Consider the following 21,829-nt stretch of genomic DNA (forward strand, 5'->3'; position numbering starts at 1 on the left):
CCCCCAGTTACTCTTGCCCAGTGCAGTTTTTCAGACACATGATGGAGAGTAAATTTTTTCTTATACTCTGATGGGCACATCCCAAGAGGCCCACTTTGATTTTGTGTAGGCTTTGAAAGGCAGCTTCTGCTTTCTCTGGTTGCAGTGAGGTTTATATGATATCCAAGGGAAAAAATCTGAACTCTGTTATTTCCAAGGAGTGTCAGCCTATAGGTGGATTGCAAAGGCACTGTAGATCATGTAGGTCAAGTATTTCCCTCTTTATTCAATGACTACCTTTGTATCATGCATGACAAAACCCTTCCTTTGCCATTGGTTTGTCCATTGAATGATTCTTGTTACTATTAGCACCTTTCCTGTAAAATTGTCATGCAAGTGTTTGATTGTCTTAGGGTAAAATATCCTTCAATATTTTATTTAGTTATTTAGTAAACCCCAAGTATTCCAATGGCTGCTTTTACTGTGTCTAATCCTTAAAGCTTGTTTGGTAATCACTTGCAGCTTTTTCTCATATATATATATAAAACCTTGCATAATTTGAAGGTATAAGAAGGAGATAAGGGATTACATATGTAGAGTATAAATCGTGGCTGATTGAAAAGCTGCAACTGGGCTATACTCAGCACAGAAGGGATCTGCTGACATTCTTTGTGTGTATTTTGTGCCAGCAGTAAGTGCCAAAATAGGTATTTCTCTTGACATATTTGTAAGTTGCCTGTATTTTTATGGAAACTTCTTCTCCTTTTAGAAAATCTTCAGATCTGCACTGTTAGTAATCAGAAGTGATTAAGTAATGTTTAAGAAATGCTCAACTATATTGTGGCCAAGGATGGATACTGACACCTGTATTCATTTCAGAAAGTATTTGGTTCCACAAATTATCCTGTTAACTAAACCCAAATTAACTAGGTAGTTAAGATGCTACTCAAAATGATTGAAGGTGTTTGGCCTGAATAACACATTATTTATGTGTGTTGAAAGGTCTTTGGGCTAGAACATTTTTGGATCTAATTTCCAAAAACATTTCAGCATGTACTGAAGTTAAAATATGTGGTCACTGAAAACAGTATGTTCCAAATGCTTTTAGTGACTCAGAAGAGAATCAAAATGATTCAGTAATTCCCATGCAACTCACAAAAATGAGCTTGGACATTTCAGCTAAGGCTATAGCCCTAATTAAGCCACTGGTGAGATAGGATTTTTCAACAAAAAAATTCAGTGTGGTCTGTTGTATAGTTCAGCCTTGTAATTTGGATCCCTAACTTCATTAGCCAACTTTGTACCCTGCTACTTTATTGCATGCAGTTATCTATAGAGTATGAAGTCTGTGTGGCCCACATTCAGTTATCTCAACATCTCTATGGAATGCATCTGTATGGAAGGGTTTGAGTAGTATTGCATGCTATAATTAGTTATTTAAATGAGAAAAAATTAAATAATGGATAAAAATATTTTATTCAATCTTTTAGATAGAATTTATTAGATTTTTTACTTCTTTGTTTTTGTTTTGGTTTTTTTTAGGGAGATCCTGGGGATTCAGGCATCATTGGTTTTCCAGTAAGTAGCATTAGACAGTGGATGTGATAAAGTGTCAACAGTAACTGATATCAGAACAACATTTATTGATAGTTGGTGGATTTTTTTATTTAAAGGGACCTCCGGGTACGCTGGGTATTCAAGGACCTATTGGTCCAAGAGGACAGCGAGGGCGACCAGTAAGTATATTAAAATTATGTTCTCTAGAAAATTAACCAAACAGAAGAATTATCTCATCAAGTTCCATTATGTTGGATTGTAACCTAGGTTAGAAATAGCAGGAAGGTGTCAATGGATGTTAGACCTTTTAAAAAGCACAGTGAGACACTGGGGGATGAATGTTGCATGAAGAGCTATAGGGGTGCTGTCAGAAGCTTTTGATTCATATTGTATTTTTTTACCTCCTTAGAACATCTTCCTACACTGAGTTATCAGAATGACTTGAATATGTTACCTTTTCTGCTCACAAAGGATATGTATATTAGCTCTCTATGCTTCCCACAGGAGATTGAATGGTATTTAGACGTCAATTTTAAACTATTTTTCTGTGATGTTTTTTTTCCAAAATCATCATTTACAGCGCTGATGTTGACAACTGTTGCACTATAGTTCTTTGAGAAGACTATGTTCTCTCCAGATAGAATTTCTACATTTCTTATTTCCATGGTTAATAGTTTCATGGGTAAGAAGCATGTATTCAAATTCAGTAGATCTCATTTTCTTTAAGCTTCTTTGATTTGCCTGTAACACAACTTTGTAGCATTTGCTTTTTTCGTTGTTTTGTCAAAATTTACTTTGGACCTGCTTTACATCCCTGATCTGAGGGGGAAAAATTAATTTGGGGCTTCTCATTCACAGCCTCCATGGCTGTTATTTTTTTCGGGCCGTTTTCACCCCCCTCCCCACCAGCCCCAAAAAACCCAAACTAAACCAAACAAAAGAAAACAAAAAATCCACAGTATTCTAAGCCTTTCAAAGTTAATTTTCTGCACTGGCCTGGCCTGTTTTATCACCTGGAAAAGGTGCACCTGTAAACTGTACTTTTTCTTTCTCACTGGTCCTCCTGAAAGAAAATCAGTCCTTTACTTACTCTTTCTTTAGAGCAAACCCAGAGAGGTTCATGAGCTTCACACAGGAGCCCAGCCTGCAGTGACTCATATTCCCAGTGCTCTTTCTGGGGTGTTAGGAGTGCTATGAACCATTCATTTTCTGAGCCCCTGTCTTGGGGAGCTCCCACAGTCACATCCTTCTGGTTACCATATGGGCAACATCTCTTTTGAGCAAAATACATCCAGCTTTATTTACTGCTGCCAAAGCTCTGACTGTCCTGTGAGAGAGACCCAGGAGCACTTCACAGGTGTGAGTTTGCATCACTGCTCTTCTCTAAGATCTGGGTAGTGCAGGAAGGCAGGCCTGGCTCCCCCAGGTCCCTGCAGGCTCCCCAGGCTAGGGGATACCCTGTGCAGTGCTTCTGCATAGTAAGTTAGGCAGTAGTTCACAAATTGCTCGAGTCACCAAAAGTGATTCAAAAGCATGTTTTTTTCAGAACAAAACAAAGGTATATAGCAAGGCAGAGGTGCCTAAAAAGTTCAGGTCTCACCTGGATTTTACTATCTTTTCCTTGCAGGTTAGACATGATTTTGCTTTATGCAGCTAACATCCCCTTTCAGGGCTCAGTAGGTGGACAGTTCCATCTGCAACCTTCTCTCCTTTCTGTGTCACTCATTCACTGCAGTTCATGGTTCTTACTCACCCCAGATTTCCCTCCTTTGACAGTTTTTAGTGTGTAAAGCCCTTTAGAGCCTGTTAACTACCATAGCTGACTGAAGCAAGGGAGGTTGTCTCTTCAGTTAATGGCTTTCCTGCCTCTTGTAAGCCTCTGTCAGATGTATTTCCTGCTTTAGTTTCACTTTCCACCATCTTCCTTTGATTTCATCCTGTACAATCCCAATAGGTAATCTGAGATGCCAGTGGTTGTTCAGCCCCCTTACAGACCAATACAGTACCAAAACTGCAGCCCAGTGAAGCACTTAAAGATGTGCTTAGCTTTAGGTATGAGCCTAAAATGTTGCTTAATCAGGATCCAAAAGCACAAGTTCTTATTACTTGGAAAAATGGTTTTCATTAGATCTAGGCTGGGTAACTGTCGGTGTGCCCAAAAGGATTACAATGTGACTTTGGAAGGTGTTTTTAGAACAGTAAATACAGCTAATATAGTAACAATGGCACATGGGATGCTGAGGAATACACTCCCTGCTAAATATGTACTTAGGTTTCAGGCAGAGGGTAGCTAACCTCCTGCAAGCATTGATTAGAAAGCAACAAGTAACTTGCTCTCCCCTCTTGTGCTTCCCCAGGGACCACCAGGACCCCCAGGGCCCCCAGGACCACAAGTAAGTCTTTGGGTCAGAGTTGTTGATGTTGATTTTGTGTTGCTGAGGTTTATCCAAGATCTACTTGAAGGCAATAAAAGAAAGAACCATGGGCTGCACGAAAGACTGTGTAGCGCAAGACTTTCTGTGTTGGCTGCCATACCATAAGAAGTTAATCTTACACTGGGATCACCTACCCTGAAAAGATTAGAGCCAGATTTAATTTGCTGCTGTAGTCACAGTAGCTTTCCATGAGCAGAGAATCCTTGCAGTCTTCACAATACTCAATTTTATCTCCATGGGAAAAATATATAACTTCATTGTTTCAGCCTATTTAGGTGTTTTTATTTAGCATTCAAGGCTGTTAAAAATCTTGCAGAAGAAATGCTTGATCTTTTCATGACATTACTCAGTGGATGACTCAAAGAACTGGTATTTTGAACAGTTGTCTTTATAAAAGTTTGGGTCTGTAAAATTACTTCTAAATATATAAAAATACTTCAAGGTAAGCCTAGGCTATTGTTTTACTGCATTCTTTAGTGGTGTCATACAGATTTGTAAGCTTGAAAAGGCCCTTAAGCACGTTTAAATTTGAATTGTGTATTAGATTAGAGCTGTACACTTGGTAAACATTGACCTATTGTTTTTGCAGGGCAACAGGGGACTTGGCTTCTATGGAGAAAAAGGTGAACAGGTAAAGGAAAACTAATGAATTAATATCACTACTAAAGGACAGGTGGATGTTTTCTGCTATTTATAAATTAACATACTTTAAATATTCTCTTCATTTGCAATTGCATTATATAATTATAAGAGAAAAATGAAGTATAGGTCTGAAAGTAATTATAATCTCTATAAGGGACATCATAGCTAAACTAACCCCTATGTGTCTAGGTCTCTCTGTGCTCTCATTTACACTGACACAGAGGTAACACTTCTGAAATTTATAAAGCCAGGCCACTTTATGTAATGCAATAATCTTTGCTGTTGTGAAAACACACAGGGCAAGAGCAAGTACTGCTATATGTTAACCCAGCACAAAATTAATTTATCTTGCCCCAAATTTATCTGGTGTGCTTGTATATGGTTTAGAACCACATTCCCAGCAGGGGCAAATCTGTGCTGCTCCTTTACAGTGTCCTAGAGCCTCTGCTGATCAACTTGGCCAGGAATTAGAGCTGTTGGTAAATGTTCCTTTGTGTTTTCCCTGCAGGGCCCTCCAGGTCCTCCAGGTCCACCTGGGCTTCCTACAAGAGAATTGACAGGTGTCCCCCCTGACAAGCACAAGGTAACTAAGAGGGCATTTTTCTGAAATAAAAAAAAGGAACTAAGGGCTCTGCGCTACCAGAACTAAAATATTGTACAAACGTGCTGTAACATAGAGAACTTAAAAGACTTCAATACACTAAAAGAGAAATCTGCTACTTTCACAAACTTGGATCATAACAAATTTATTGAAACTGTGGTGGCTAAAGTAATTCAGAAAGTATTTCTCAAGTTTAGAGGTGTCTTTGGCAAACTTGTTCTATTCGTTTAAGCGTGCAGCTACTGACCATCACTCACATCTCATTTTACAAGCAGAAATGCCTGCTGAGAAACCATTACTGTGTTTGTTTTGATAACTTATCTATGTGATGCAGATATTTATATACTTAGAGTTAAGGCTTATTCTTACGTATTGGAGAAATCCCCACATGGAAGATACAGTTTATTCTCATTTGCTGCTCCTTGCTGGGGGCAGAGGTAGTCATACCCTGTATGTGTGTATTCTGTATCAGACACCAAACTCCAGACCAGTTATTTTTTGTCCCATATTTGAAGTTAGAAAGTTTACGTGGCTCATATGACTTCTGCAGTAAATTGCTATGATACTGGAAGATCTAAAAACATGTTTAATACTCTGCAGTCTACCCTAAATAACATACATGCTGTGATTTTCATGACTAAGCAGATACCTACATTGAGCTACTTACCTGAAGAGCTGTTATATTCAATGAAGATGTCATCAATATAGAGAGTGGAATTTAGGCTATGATTTGTTTTACCCTAACTGGAGCTCTTGATCAAATAATTCGTAGATAATCAGTAGGTAAAAATGAGAGAGTGTGCATTTATTCATAGGCATTCCTTTGGCACTCACCACCCAGACATCTCATGAACAAGCCTGGAAAGAGCTGGACATTCACATTCCTAGAGACCTTTTCAGAAAAATTATCAAGTATTTCTTTAAAAAGCAACTTCAAAAACTTATCATGAAAGCATTGATTTCATACAAGAAGTGTATGAATAAAGAACAGCACAAAAGTAGTGTTTTTTCTCTTGATCAGTCATTTTGTGTTGTATAAAAGTTATTGAAATGTGAGTGGGAATGCCAAACCTATCTGAATACTTTTTCCTTATTGTTAGGGTGAAAGAGGAGACCCTGGACCAAGAGGAGAAGCTGGACTTCCAGTAAGTGATGTGGAGAAGAACAAAGTCAAATAATAATATTGGAGTTAATTCTTGTGTGGTCTTCAGTGACGTGATGCAATATAGATATGGAGCAATATAGATGTGTTACAAGCAGAGACACCAGTTCTGATGCTTCAGAAAAATAGAGCAACTTGATGTGTAATAACTCCACAGTACAATCAGTTGTTCTCTTACTGGTTTACTGAAATAAGACTTTCCCTCACATATTTTTAATTTTAGTTCTAATTATTAATAAATCTCTTTACTTATTCTTCTGATCTATGTTTTAAAATCTCACTGTATTTCATTTAATAAGAACATATTGTATTTTTAATCCTTTCTAGCCTACTGTCCAACACATACAAACTTTTTGTCTCATGGTTTTTTAAATCTGTTGAGTAAGTGGGCAGTAATCCCATATGTTGTTTTGTGTAAAGCTGTCAACCCAGCTTGACTGAACATGGTTTAGTTATAACTCACAGACAAGCTCTAGACTGACTAAATCGCTTTGCCATTGAGTGGTTCCTTTTGACTTCCCAGAGGGGTTTAAAACAGAATCTTTACTAAGCAGGGATGCCTCGCTGAGCATTTTGCAGAGCTTTATTTTCTCAGATGGTCTGGTCAGCAGCTCCACAAGGTTATGGGAGAAGGTCACATTGTGAGCCCTGATGCCCTCCATGTGTGGTTGCTAGCCTGTTGTACAGCTGCTGATCATATTCTACACATGTAGGAAATTTTTTTTGCTCATTAGAAAAACTGTAATTATATGCTGATGTGGCAAAAGGGGATATGTGCTTCTCCCCTTCTTTTGTTTTGTATAGTAGGATGGATAGCAGCGTGCCTGTGTTTGCCAAATAGCTCTCTGAAGCTACAGTTTGGGCATAAGCTGCGTTGCTTAATTGGTTGTTTAGCTGTATAATTACTTTGGCTCTTCTTCAGAGCTGCAGACGCAGAAGAAATAAAGGAGATGATAGGAGGGAGACACTGTCCTCTCTCTAATGGCCTGCTCCTGCTATTGTAACGAAACAAGCATGTTACACTTAATTATAAGGACAGCAGTTCTTTCACATGCATCTGTTATTAGATTATCCTTGGGTTACAATGATGCTTTCTTCCTGTTTAGCTTCGATAGACATTGTTGCGATTTTTTTGTACATAATGAAGAACTACGTTGAGCTGACTTGCAATCTTTCCTAGGGTGTTCTTCTCTTTCCTCTCGAAAAAGGTGAAGAAGGGGTAATGGGCTACCCAGGACAGAGGGTGAGTCACTCATTAAAGGTGGAATTCACTCAGCTGAGTGGGTGGATCTGAGCTGAGAGTATGCCTTCTGGAACCAAACACAGATGAAAAAGTCACAGAAGTTACAGTTCTTCCGATCAATAGGTTTGGCCAGCTCAGAACTGCCTGAAGCGGGAAAGGCCATTTTGAAATGGTGGTGGGAGGAGGCCCCCACAGGACTCACAGGTGAATGGCAAGGTACTCCTGTGCCATCCCTGGGAAGCCTTGTGCATCTCTCACCTGAAGCTCACTAACCTGAGCTGCTGTCCTGGTCCTCAGCGTAGACTGTCCTTCCCTGTTCCCATCTGAGCTGTCTGCAGACCATGGTTAACAACATGAGTCTGACTCCACTTACTTGTGGACTCAAGCAAAAGTCAATGTAAATGCTTCCTTGTAGCATCTCTGACTGCTTGTTTTGGAGCAGTGTTTCTGAAGTGCATCAATGGAGTGAGAACAGTACTGAGAATACATTTTTTTAAAAATCTCAGTCATCTTTATAATTTTATGGTCAATTTACAATGTGTTGATTAAGAGAGAGAAAAATATAATACCAGATTAGATTTCAGACTTGTACTGTTTGCACTGACTTGTACTGTTTTCTTAATTGAAAACATATCTGAAGTGTAACTCTTAGAGTTTCAAGCTGTTAGATTTATTTTATCTAAGAAATAATAATGGTTCTTTGTCATGAGGATGTTAGAATGTCATTTTATTTTGTTAATTTTATTGTACCTTCATAGGGACTACCTGGCATCACTGGTTTTCCAGGACTCAGTGGAGAAAGGGTGAGTATTTCATACAAGACTGTTGTTTCTAACACATATGAAGACAATCTGTCTGAAAAGTAAACTGTAGAGGACAAATTCTGCCTGCAATTACACTAGCTGTAGTCTAACAAATATCATCTGGGTTCATCCATCATTCTAATTTTGGGTCAGTTATTTTTCTCATCAGTGAGGCAAAAAAATTGCCCTATGATTAAAGTCCAGTTTTGCTTAAACCATGAGCATCTTTTGAGACCATTACAGGGAAGTATCACTTTCATTGTTCTAATTACTGTGATTATGATTTCTGTCATTTTCTTGCTACAAGCAGAAGCTTTTTTTGAATAGCTTTCTGCAGATGTGTTTGAGACGTATGGTTATCTTGGATATCACAAAGAGAGAGGAGATGGAAACTGATAAATATACCAGTTTAATCTCTGTCCCCATGGAAACACACCCAAATATTTAAAATAGCATTCTGTCAGACAGAGACTTTCTGTTTGGTCTCAGAAAAAGGCTTCTTCAGTCAGCATTAGAAATCACTTCCATGAGGTAAATAGCTGTGGGATGCACGATTTTTCCATGCTTTGCCATCTTTAGTTGTTTAAAGATTTGTCCTACCACCAAGGCATAACAATAATAACATGAAACACATGGGACATGAAAGTACACGAAATCTGAAAAATAACATTTGCAACAGCTATTCAGTCCTGGTGGTGTGGAAGGGAATTGCTATTAGTAATACATACGTGGAGAGGCTGATGCAAAACCCATTAAAGCCCACTGGTTGACCTTATCATGGGTTCATGCTGCAGTCAGATGTGAGCAGTGGCTGATCCTTTTTGAGGATGAATCTTGGCAATAATTGTAGCAGAAGAGGCATTGGTTTAGATGGACTATCATTGTATAATATGTGTGTGAGAGGGGACACCCTACTCTATGTGCTATTCACAACCTCCTTTTTGTTGATTTTTGGGTGATTTTATTCTTGAGAAAGAAAGAAGGATGATTAGGTCCTGCTAGCACACAGATGAAGTTGCAGTTGAGCAGGAAGCTGCTGGCTTTGCTTTTAGACCACCAGCTCCACCTAGTGTAAGGAGATTTTACACCTGATAATCAAGAGGTTCTTTTTCCAATGATGAGATGCACACTTGCCATTATGGAAAAGCCTCTGAAACGGGTTTGCGGCATCTGATTGAGAGCTGTGGTACTTTTAGTGCTTCAAAAGTACTTCAAGAGTGACTTACAGAGCTGGTTATTAACCCTGAAGTTCTGGGTAAGAGTTGTACCCACTGTAAAACTTGAGAGATACTGAGATTATTAAAAACTGGCTAATAATCTAAGTGTGAATTATACTGAACTACTGTGTTAATTGACATCAGTTGTTGATCTGGCCACTGTTTTCTACTAAAAGCACACCTTTTTAACACCAGTCTCTTTCCAGAGTACATATAAACATTTTCCGTAGAGAACAAAAGTTGTTGAAGAGCTGAGTAAAACCCACAGAAGAGATGATCAGCATCTCTGAAATCTGTCTGCTTCTGAGTTCTTCTCATTCAGCCCTTCTTCAGCCAAACAGTCTCCAGCCACTTGGAAAAGAGCAAAAAGCACCTGTGTACTTCAGTGCTATTTCACTGCTCACTGTTCCCATTCCACTTAAAATATGTCTACTTGTAATGGTTCTGACTTGTTTAGTTTTCTTGCAGCAGACTGCTGTGGTCTGGCTGCCTAGCCCATGTGTCTCAGGGTCAGCTGGCATGGAGGGGATCCCTTTTCTCCTCCTGCACCTGCAGCATCCATGGAATGGTGTGAGTGTAGGTGCTCCTTCCATCCGCACTGCTGCCGGGTGACAGAGCCTGCAGCACAGCAGGTCCCTCTGGCTTTTGGCAAGAGATAGGCTTGGTCCAAGAGGTGGCACAGCAAACCACAAAGAACCTTATTGGTGTTACAGGAATTGCTACAGACCAAATAATTTTAGTCTTTCTCTGATAAAGGCAATGTCAATTGTTTCTATGTGTATTACAGGGTATTCCAGGATATGATGGTCCACCCGGTGGCCATGGTCCCAGAGGAAGCAAGGTACTGCTTTACTTTCATTTGCTGGAAGCAAGAAGCCAGATTGATATTTTGCTTTCTTTCCTTTTCTGTCATCATGTAGTAGCAATTGTGTCTGTTGCCATTGTAGAACCGGTTATGTGGTTTGTTAATTTGATATCTTTGAAGTTTCTTAATGCTGTGTTAGTGCGTTTGGGAGTTTGGGGTTTGTGTTTTATGGGGATACTATTTCATTCTAAAATAAATTGTCTATAACAATGTGCTTGGGTGTGATACTTCAACTTCTGTTGACAGGGGGAGCCTGGCGAGATGGGTCCTCCAGGGCCAGATTCCTATTTTCCTTCCCGCATCCCCAGGAAAGGTACATCTTCTTTGCTCTCATTGTTTATCTCAGCTGTTTTACTGCCTTCTGCATAGATCAAAAGCATGACATTCTGAGAATTCAACTCCTAAAAAAATGTGTTTGCTGAAGTGTTCCAGAAGCTGTAATTGCCTTCCAAGAGAGTGCCCTAATCACCTTTCTGCAGGCAGGTGGTTTCTTTGTCTCTCCTGCTGAGCTGGATTGCTATACAAAAGGCTTCCATGCATGCCTGTATCCACAGAGAAGAAGCAAGCAAAAAAGCGTGTGACTTTGTTGTCCAGCAAAAGGAAGAATGGGAGTCTGTCTTCTGTGTCCTGTTTCAGAGTTTGGATAAAGCACAGTAGTGGCAGCACAGCAGAGAGCATTCTTATCATGAAAAAAAAAAAAAAAAGAAAGAGAAAGAGAAGGAGGAGGATGTAATAGAAAAGACAGAGAGAAAGAGAGAAAGAAAGAAAAAAAGAAAGAAAGAAAGAAAGAAGAAAGAAAGGAAAGAAAGAAAGAAAGAAAGAAAGGAAAGAAAGAAAGAAAGAAAGAAAGAAAGAAAGGAAAGAAAGAAAGAGAAAGAAAGAAAGAAAAGAAAGAAAGAAAAGAAAAGAAAGAAAGAAAGAAAGAAAAGAAAGAAAAAGAAAGAAAGAAAGAAAGAAAGCCCAAAAAGAAAGAAAGAAACACACATTTAAAAAGCCTTGAGAAATATGAGAGTATTTTTTTCCTTTTTAAAATTGAGACATTTCCATTGCGATCTTTTCACTAAGCTTGCAGCACCCAGTGTCAGCTGTTCTGCAGAGCTGTGGTGGCTCTGCATGGCCAGACTAGAAACACATAAAAGGTGATAGCAGTTTGCCAAGGCCAAAACTATTCAAGGGAAGGTGCCAGCAAACAGCAAGAGTGATCACATGCCATTGCCTTGGCCTTTGTCCTCATACCACAGAGTTTACTAGTCTTGTTGAAAGCCAGAAAGACTAGCAGTGAATGGCTCCCTTCCTCCCAGAGAAAGGGGGCAAGAGGCCCAAAACACTGGTCAGATCACTCCAGATACCCCAGATATGCCAAACTTTTAGAAGCAGGAGGGACTGTGTAGAGAGAGAAAGAAGCAGGCAGAGGGCTGAAGACACCACATGTCCTCTGCTATCACTGATCTTTGACAAAAGCATGATACTTTCTGCAGGCAGTAGCTGGGCTGAGCCCAGATGCTTTTGGTAGTGGGAAGCAAAGGAAAGCTCACATATCACACATCTGTTACAGCAGAAACTTCCTTTAGGAAAAAGAGGGACTCTCCTCAGAGAGCTGCTCTTCTGTGCTTCCCAGGAGCAATGTAGCTCTAGCTGCATATTAGTAAAAGGTGAAAGATACTATCCTGCTTCCTGGGCTTGTTGGCTCCACACCACTCCTGTCAGTCTAAAGCTACATTAGAAACTGTTGTAATCTCTACTATTCCAAAGCACTTGAAGAGTCTAATATTTGCTTTTTTACAAAGAGCAGCATCACACTAACACATTTTGTGGAATTGGGGATGTCTTTCAGGTGCAAGAGGTGATCCAGGCTTCCCAGGTGTTTCTGGACTCCCAGGAGACAGAGGAGACGAGGGAGATCGTGGATTGCCTGGTCTTCCTGGATTTTCTGATGGTAATGCCCCAGCAATACATGTTCTAACAGCTTAACTTTATAGGGAGTTTGACTGATACAGGGTCACAGTGGGGAAAATCTTTGTGGTGATCATGTGATACACAGTGCAGAGTAGTATATAATAACTGGGGGGGCAAAGAATGGGAGGAGCGTTTTCCTTTGGACCAGTGGGACTCTTGCAAAACTACTGAAATAGAGATGATGACAGAGCCTTGTTTCTGTAGCTGCTATTGATTTGCTCAGGTGAAAAGTGCAGTTACCATTTTTGCTCCATGCTAAGCATGTCCATTTTTCCTTGCATGTTAGATGCAATTCTATGAACTTTCTCTTCTGTTACATCACAGCTCTTTGGGCAGCACTGTTAAGAAATTGCTCTGAACTTCTTCCCTGGCTCTGTTTCAGCGGATGGGGATAAGCCAGGCTTGCCTGGAGAAATGGGACCAAAAGGTGAAAAGGGTGAAATTGGATCTCCTGCTTATTTTGCGGGACCGCCTGGGCTTCCAGGCAAGGATGGCTCACCTGGAATTCGTGGTCCACCTGGTCCTGTTGGAGCCCCTGGTAAGTGCAAAAACAGAGATGATGAGAGCTCTCAGCAACATCTTTGATTATTTCAAAGACAGCTGCTGGCAGGGCAAAGTGAGACATTGGCAGAATGAGATGAAATGAAATGAAATGAAATGAAATGAAATGAAATGAAATGAAATGAAATGAAATGAAATGAAAATTAAATGAGAGGTGGGGAGGACACACAGAGAAGTCGTGTACACTCATCAGTGAAGAAAAGGTTTGTGTGATTTTTAGGCCATCCTGGCAACATTTGAAAGACTGGAGAAAAGGATGTGCAGGAGGTGATCCAGAGCAGGTTATTTGTGCTAATGCAGAGTAGGGTAGGCTGAGAGGAGGAATTCAGTGTTAGAGAGAGCAAATAATGGTGAGGATTGTCTGCCACAACAGATGGAAGTTACTGAGAATGAGTGTGAGAAGCTGTCAGAAGATGGAGAGGGGAAGAGAGAAGGGAGTACATCATAGCAGGCTGGGTTAGACAGGAAGTGACATTAGGGAAACAGGGGAAAATGTGTTGCAGCTCAAAGAAATAGGAATGAAAGAGAAAAAGAGTAAATCTACAGTAGATGAATTTATATTTTCATTAAATTAAACTTCTAGGTCCTCTCTTTGGATTAAAAGGACGAGAGGGAGCACCAGGTAGATTTGGTATGCAAGGTTTCCCTGGGCCAAGAGGACGAAAAGGACCTAAAGGTAGGTTGTAACAGATAACTCAATAGATGATCTGCTGTTATGCATTATGTAAAGCCCCAGTGTGTTCAGTCTGGGTTTATTGAACTATGACGTGCATGAGGACTGATGAATTTGATCTGGGCTAACATGACAAAGAAATGTGGTGTTGGATTCTTGTCAGAAAAAAAAAAAAGAAGTCATTTTCTCACGTATTTGAGAAACTATTCAAATACTCTCAGGTCTGTATATAAGATGGATACAGCTGCACATCTATTTGTTGTTGATACACCTTTCTTTCTTCTCATTCCAATTATTTCCTTAGGTGAAGAAGGGGATTGCACTAGATGCCTTTTGGGTGAGGAACTCAGAAGGGGCTCTACTGGCCCCCGTGGCCCTCCTGGCTTTCCAGGAACCCCTGGCCAGCCTGGAAGGAAAGGAGAACCTGGTGATCAAGGACAACATGGTCTTCCTGGCTTCCCTGGAGAAAAAGTGAGATTGTTGGGGGTTTTTTATTGCTTAGTTTTATATGCCTTAGTTTCATATGCCAGTTTTAAATGAAAAAAGTCCAAAACCTCAAGCTATTCTCCATGGAAAAATGATGAAAAGTATTATTTTCCCTCCCTCCCTCCCTCCTTTCCTTCCTTCCTTCCTTCCTTCCTTCCTTCCTTCCTTCCTTCCTTCCTTCCTTCCTTCCTTCCTTCCTTCCTTCCTTACAGAAGGCCAAAAATTTCTAGAATGGAAGTGCAAATTTTGAGGAGAGTGAAAGGTTTCCCCATAACCCAAAGTCCTCCCTCTATCTGAAGAAAGCAGAACCCTTTCAAGCTGCTGTATTGAGTATGATCTGACCATCTAGAAGGGAAACTCCAGCAGTAACCTAAGCTTGTTGCTATAGGATGCACATGTTAAACTGGTAAAATGTAAGGTTCTTGTTCACAATATAGTCTTTCTAAAAACACTGTTCAGTAACACTGAGGAAAGGGCTCATAACAGCTTGTTTGTTGGTGGTACATATAGGAGCTGTACTATGTGGTGTGCTAACTGCATTGTGGCTCCTCACAGGCAGAACTGGCTTCAGTCAGTCACATCTCTCAATATTTTAGAATAAGTCCTTTGTAATGCTGACCCAGAAACTGATTTTGTGTATCAAAGAATTGTAGAATGCTTTTGGTTGGAAGGGACCTTAAAGATCACCCAGTTCCAAACCCCTGCCATGGGATGGAACACCCTCCACTAAACCAGGTGGCTCAGGACCCCATCCAAGTGTTCTTGGCCTAGAACATTTCCAGGGGTGAGGTATCCACAACTCTTCTGGGTCTGTGTACCTGCTTCAGGGCCTCACCACCCTTACAGCAAAGAATTTCTTCCTAATATCTAATCTAAACCTACTGTCTGTTAGTATAAAACTTTTCCTCTTTTCCTATCGCTACGTGCCATTGTAAAGTACAAAGATGTCAGAGCAAACTGATTTCAGTTAGTACTTTAGGCTCTTCTGAACAACAAAAAACCAAGCTCACTCACAATTATCCAAAGTTTGGGATTTTTTAGAATTAAAATACAATACATTAAACTTCGACTTTATTATGGCTGTATTAAAAAAAAAAGCAGAAAAGGTAGATTTTCTTTTGCAAAAATTAAAAATACTTTTATGAAAAGCTGTACTTTCCAGAAGTCAATAAAAAATTGACAGAAATATTTCCAAAAATATAATATTGATACTCAGGTTAAAACTTTGAAATTTCTACTATGCTTTTTTGCTTTTGAGGTTCTTCATCCCAGAATGTAAGTTACTATAGAACAGAGAGAAATATAAACATGTACAGACATAGCACAGCAAATTCAAAAAGTAAAACAATGTAGCTTATATATTCTTGGTCCATATACTGGGGTAAAAATCACTCCATAATTTTTTAACGCATGTTCAACAAGCTACATATGTGGGTGATAAATACAATTAATCTTGATGAGATGTATGTCAGTTTAATGAAAATGAAATTTTATCCCAAGCAAAAGGATTTTTTTTTTCCTGTGGAGAAGGAGAAATTAGAAGCAGCTGTAAAATATTTTGAAAATACCTCTATGCTAAATTGTATTATACATAACAACTAAATCTTGAGAAAAAAATAGCATTGTGAAGATCATGCTATTAGTGCAGTGTTAATGCAGTAATTCAGCATTATTTTAAGTTCTTGAGATTTCTTTTGGCCTGACAAAAATCAATGTCCAAAAGAAACGACTCTGCCATGGAGTACAGATAGGCTTCAGTTACATTAAAATGCAGCTTTCAAATATGTCCCAGGTAAAGCAGAATGCTTATAATCAGAACTAATCTTTTGACTAACAGAAGTGCAAACCTGCGCTGTTGTGGTGACCTGCAGCTGAGATAGTTTTTATACATGCTTTTCACCCAGAATGTCAATAAAATACAGTGGTGCCAAAGGCACACTTGTAAATAATATCTGGCACAGGAGTATTTTAAACAAAAAATAAATTTATCAGGTACATCCCTTTCATTCAATGTCTGCCCTGGAATTCTGTAAGAGTTGGCTGAGGAAAACCTGACATGCACAGCTTATATTTTAGTGAGCATGAGTGTATTTATTCAGAACTAAAGCTAACTGGCATAAAACAATCACTAGTAAATGACTGTAACCTCTGGGCCTTGGCACCTACCATGGATATGGATTTGGTTCTGGGATTGCCAGGCTCTTGGCCAGTAGCTAGAAATTTCACTTTCAGATGGGCTGTTCATGAGGAGGTTCCAGCATTGTGTCAAGGAGTCAAGACTGCCGGAGGCTGGTCTTTAGCTTCCCCACAGTTTGTCTTTACAAGAGAGAAGGTTTCCTACTTGGAGATTTTCAGTGCATGGCTAGGCAAGGCCCTGGGCAACCTGCTCTATCTCCAGGTGCTGGGCTGGGCCAGAGACCTCCAGCCCTCCCTTCTAACCAAAGCCTTACCACAGGTCTGCGATTTGATTAAGTGATTTGATCACTTAATCTCTCTGTGCCCATGTTCTTGTCTGGTAAATGAAGGTCATGCTACTTTTCAGCCTCAGAACAGTGCTTTTGGTTGGAAGGGATCAATGGAATCAAAATCCACTGTCAGGTTGTTCTCCTTGGGAGTGGTGCACAGGAGGAATTGCACGTTTGTAGAACCCTAAGGTTTTTTCCAAGGTGACAAAGAGTTGTTTGGGGCATTTTCTTTAGTGGCTAACACTGAGTAAATCACCATGTTTTCTCCAGTGCGGTTCTGCAGCAGCAGTCCTGCACAGCTCCAGAGCAGTCCTGCAGTCACCTAGCAGTCCTGCAGGACTCTAGCTCATGGAAAGCCACAGGTGTCCCAATCCATCCTCATGCAGAATCTCCTCTATCATGCCATAGAGACCTTGGTCCTAGTTAGAACATATTAATAAAGGTTCTGCTCAAGAATGGGATTACTGAAGAGGAAATTGTTCATGGAAAGTAACAGGAAAGAAGTAAAATTTAAGGAGGCTTTTTTTTTGTTTAAGCAGTACAGTAGAAATGCAAATCTTGATACTTATTTCTTAAGCAGTTCTGGTTTGTTTTGGTTTTTTTAATGTATATAACACCAGGGATTTTCGGGTCCAGCTGGATTTCCTGGACAGAAAGGAGAAAAGGGAGACTCTTTACACGTAACTACAAAAGGTAGAGTGAAAATTCTTATCACCTGAATTTTTCCTATTATTTATAGTATTAATGAAAGATTGGTCTCACAACGGAAGGTCTTCTTTAGGCACCAAAGGGATCCGAGGAGACCCTGGGCTGCCTGGAATCAGAGGTGAGGATGGTTTCCCAGGCAGAGATGGATTGGATGGTTTACCAGGACAGCCTGGCCTTCCGGTAAGCAGCAAATACAGCAAATACACCAGACACGGCTACTAATGCACTTAATTCTGAGGAGTTGTGATCACCAGCCTGTCCTTCTTTCACAAATAATGCTGCAAAACTAGACTGGGTTTGTTGGTTATTGACAAATTAATCATCAGGTTTACTCTCAGGGGTTTTAGAAAAATCTTTCATTTTTATTTCCATTTTACTTAAACAACAAGTGGTAGTGTATGGTTCATTAGTAACTCCTTCAGTATAGTCTGAGATCCTTTGTGACTGAATTTCAATAGCTTTGTTACAAGTGTGTTGAAAAAAAGCAAAATTTACTACAATTTTATGTTCTTAAAATGTACATTATGTCATCATATTGCTTGATAGCAACTCACCTAACTAACTGTAGCTATCTAGTGATTAGACATGTAGTCTTTGTTCATTTTCTAAGTTTCTTCTTAAATACCTTGCAAGAAGAATTCCTGTGGCCCATCATACATGATGTTTGGAACCACTGGGATGCTCATATATCATATTTGAAGATGGGCAATAGCTATACTAGGCACTCTAGACCACAGTACTTTTCCTGCCAGTGAAGATGGTACTTTATATTGCTTCTGAAGGAAGAAAAGCATTCTCTAATGATGTTTGTAAAATGTTGATTCAATAGTGTAGAAATATCACTGGGAGTGCAGACAGAGAAAAAATCTTTTGGATGCATTTCTATGTCAGCTTTTCTCAGAAGTAAATGCCACAATGGAACATCTCTAACAATGCTTTTCGTCTCCCCAAATCAACTTAGAGCTTTTCATGGGCCAACATTTTTAGGGGAATGTTTCCTCAAGGAACACTTTTCTCAAACCCTTACTGCCATGTGGTCTACATTAAAGTCAGGCTATTTCAAACATACTTTACTTTCAATGTTGATTAAAAGAGCTGAGATGCAACACTTGAGAAATTACTGCCTATAAGATGTTTTTCATGAGAGCAGTTTAACTGTTTGAGTTGTTTCTCAGCAAAGTCAGGAGTGACACCTCTGTTGACTTCCCACAGGGTGATTCTCTCAGAGGTTTCCCTGGTGATCCTGGTTATCCAGGTGAATTAGGCCCAAAGGGCTTTCCAGGAGAAGCAGGCCTGCCAGGTGAAGGATTTCCTGGTCCAAAAGGCTTCCGGGGTCCTCCAGGTGACCAAGGACAAGCTGGAAGCCCAGGATCTCCAGGTCTGCCTGGTCTGCCAGGAGAGCCTGGCCAACTAGGTAAGAGATACAACTCTGTCCTACATCAGAGCCATGGGAGATCAGCACTGAGTTGTGTGCAGCATTTATCCAGCACACTGTTGAAAAGGGACAGCTTGGTGGGGGTTATGTGGGCTAAAAGGAAATGCTGGTATTGTCTTCCTAATCTTAAAAAGGAGATACTTCAGAAGTCCCAGTAGTTTTATGTCAGGTTTTGAAATAACATGAATTAATGTGTTAGTGCCAGCAAGTAACATTTTTCAGGTTTCAAGCAGATGGAGGCAATGGAGCAGTGTTCTGCCATTGGAAATCCCACAGGTGGTTTTCTCTGATTTTTCCTATCCAACATAATCTTTTAATTGACCAGAGAAAATCATGTTTCCATCCTTCAGAGCTCATTATAGCATTTCTGCAGCTTTTCAAGTCCCTTCCAAGCATGGCAATGCCAGGGTTACATTCAGAAGGGCTAAAGCTTAGAGTTTCATTCCTCCACTTAGAGAAGCCTGGAAGAATATTCAAGCTAAAGCAAGCATGTGTCAACCTTACACAGTGCATGGGACAGCCTCCTAACATGACAGGATAGGTTTTAGGCCTGGATCTAATCGATGTGTGGATAGTGTTCAGTATGTTACAGCAAACAATTTGTGTGGGATGTGTGCATAATACACAAGAGAATACATTATCTGCTGGTTTTATAGGCATTTTAGTTAGAATTGAGAACATTTTTCTCTTTTTGCAATTTTTCTCTTTTAGATAATAACTGTGTTTTCTAATTCTTTGCTCACAGACTGTGGGCAGGTCATTGAAGACTTTCCTAGAGGAGATGCAACCGAACCAATATGGTCAGGTACTGTACATACAAATGGTTTGAATATCTTTTTAGTATTATGCTGCTTTTATGGGTTGATACTTTCTTCTGAGGACTGCTTTGGATGCTCTTGGCTGTAAACTGTTTGAACTTTAGGTCACAAATAATTATGCGTATACTCTATGTAGCTCCAAACAAAACAATCAAATTTAACATTTTCTAAAATTATTACACTTTTGGATCTACAATTCAGAGATTCTTTGTTTCATCACTCATGAGTGTTTATTGTATGATTACTATGCAATCTATAAAAACAGTACCAGAAATTATGTGCCCAAGAAAATTTTAGCAACTTTTTTAGAAGAACTTTGAGTGAAGATTTTCAGTGCCATGTGATGTATAAGAAAAAACCCTTACATTTTTACCAAAATTAACTTGGTTGCTTCATGGGTATAAACCACCTATAGGGAAACAAAGCATTTCTCTTATTCTGAAAAATACAGTAGTCTGGACTACCCTTCCTGTGCTAGTCCAACGGGACCTGTCACCATAACCCCTGTAAAATAGGCAGAAGAGTAGCTCTTGGGGTGGAGATCAGCTTGAGTGCTCTCCTGAAAATGCCACACATAGCCAATTTTTTTTTTCAATTAAGAAAAAATTTATTTTCAAATTAGGAGTTTGCTTGTTAATTTTCTTCGCCTGTTTTAATAAAATTGTCTCAACTGCAGGCCCAGAGACGTGGAGAGACAGCATAGGAGCACGTATAGTGTGACTAACTTAGTTTTTTGTTTGCAGGTGCAGGCTGTGTAAGGCCACCAAAGGGATCCCAAGGAAAGCCAGGAGTGCCAGGAGCCACAGGTAATGTTTTGCCTTTACCCATACCGGGTTTCCCACATACACTACATTTGAAGGGTATCTTGCCATATCAGTATTAACTGAGCCTTAGCAGACAGCAAGTTTTAGAAATTACTTTAGAGCACAGCATGAACCTGACCCTGCCAGAGAGATCTCAGCAGTGTGCAGCCCAGGTGACTTCACATTCCTGAACTAAGCCTGGCTTTGCTAATGAGTGTCAGCCACGAAGCAGAAGGCAGAGAGGACAGCCCATTTGCAGTTCTCCACATGCAAGTAAAAGTATACAGAGTCTACAGGTTTGGTGCTAGAGAGTGTGCTGAGCTCTCAGAGCTGACTGCATACCTCACAAGGCAAATCCTGTCCTCTGAGAGCAGGGTGATAAAAGGATTGGATGGAGGACTGTGACAGATGCTTCTCACTGTTCCCCTTCAAGTTATGTACAGAATTCCTTCAGCAAGTGTGAGTTCCTTCAGCAAGTGTGAGCCCAGAGCCTGTGGTGCAGCTCAGTGTCTGGGCCAGGCTGTCTGACACAACACGGCCATTCTGTCTGTAGCCACGCACTCCTGCCTTGCAGAGCTGGTCCCTCCTAGCCCAGAGGGGCCATCTGGTCATCCTGGGCCTCCCCATCACTGAGGGTTCCCCACCTCTGAGCTGTGTTTGTTCTCCTTCCTGCAAAGGGCCCTGCAGGGGATTATAAACGCCCCTCCTCCTTTAAACAAAAAGGGGGACCCGTGGATGCGACAGTTTAGTCAGAGAGAGAGAAGCCAGATAAACTCTCCCAGGAATTGTTTTGGGGAGTTTTGAGAAGGCTGAGAGAATTAAAGAATTAAAACAATCTTGCAGCTGGTGTTTTGAACAGTTGTTTTCTCATAAGATGTTTACCAAAGGGTATCTTCTTAATTAGCCAGTGGTGTGACAGGGTGTTGATTAAACGACAAATCAGGTCCACCTGTATTGGAATGGCGCATTAAAGAATGGGTTTGTAATAAACTTGGATTTGCCTTTTGAAGAGACCTAGAGTCTATATGACACATCACCCCTGTTCCTGACTCAATAGTGACAAACCTCCTTCCAAGAGGAGGAGGAGGTGAGGACAGAGCCTGAGGGACTGTGTGAGATGGAATTGAGACACATGGGCAGGGTGTGCTGGGTGGTCATAATGACTGACCTTGAAGGGGTAATGTCTGACCAGCACTGATAGTACTCCCAGCCTAGGCATAAAACTGTTTTTCAATGGATCCTTCTCATCACCAGCTATAAAAGACACTGACAAAAAACATAGCTGGGTCTTTCAGATTTTAGTAAATGTAAAATTCCTGGTGCATCTGTTTCTGTGCTTTAGCCAAGTTTAGAGATCTGGAGTATAAATTTTAAGGTCAAACTTTTTTTTTTTTTTTCAACACAAGGTTTATTATGACAT

At 40.2% G+C, this 21,829-nt stretch overlaps 1 protein-coding gene across 3 annotated transcripts in view; it reads left to right on the forward strand.

The window, feature by feature from the left end:
- Window positions 1-21,829, forward strand: part of COL4A2 (collagen type IV alpha 2 chain) — a 141,465-nt gene that overhangs the window by 93,700 nt on the left and 25,936 nt on the right. For all 3 annotated transcript variants that reach the window (XM_030962981.1, XM_030962973.1, XM_030962985.1), the window contains exons 9-27: window positions 1,522-1,557; window positions 1,653-1,715; window positions 3,894-3,929; window positions 4,561-4,602; window positions 5,122-5,196; window positions 6,315-6,359; window positions 7,557-7,619; window positions 8,378-8,422; window positions 10,427-10,480; window positions 10,751-10,817; window positions 12,339-12,440; window positions 12,843-12,998; window positions 13,605-13,697; window positions 13,999-14,165; window positions 17,266-17,338; window positions 17,427-17,533; window positions 18,566-18,767; window positions 19,534-19,593; window positions 20,350-20,412. In XM_030962981.1, the coding sequence (XP_030818841.1) occupies window positions 1,522-1,557; window positions 1,653-1,715; window positions 3,894-3,929; window positions 4,561-4,602; window positions 5,122-5,196; window positions 6,315-6,359; window positions 7,557-7,619; window positions 8,378-8,422; window positions 10,427-10,480; window positions 10,751-10,817; window positions 12,339-12,440; window positions 12,843-12,998; window positions 13,605-13,697; window positions 13,999-14,165; window positions 17,266-17,338; window positions 17,427-17,533; window positions 18,566-18,767; window positions 19,534-19,593; window positions 20,350-20,412 (1,549 nt within the window). The remainder of the gene's footprint in view (window positions 1-1,521; window positions 1,558-1,652; window positions 1,716-3,893; window positions 3,930-4,560; window positions 4,603-5,121; window positions 5,197-6,314; window positions 6,360-7,556; window positions 7,620-8,377; window positions 8,423-10,426; window positions 10,481-10,750; window positions 10,818-12,338; window positions 12,441-12,842; window positions 12,999-13,604; window positions 13,698-13,998; window positions 14,166-17,265; window positions 17,339-17,426; window positions 17,534-18,565; window positions 18,768-19,533; window positions 19,594-20,349; window positions 20,413-21,829) is intronic.

This window comes from Camarhynchus parvulus, chromosome 1 (genome assembly GCF_901933205.1).
Source record: "Camarhynchus parvulus chromosome 1, STF_HiC, whole genome shotgun sequence".
In the NCBI taxonomy this organism is placed as follows: domain Eukaryota; kingdom Metazoa; phylum Chordata; class Aves; order Passeriformes; family Thraupidae; genus Camarhynchus; species Camarhynchus parvulus.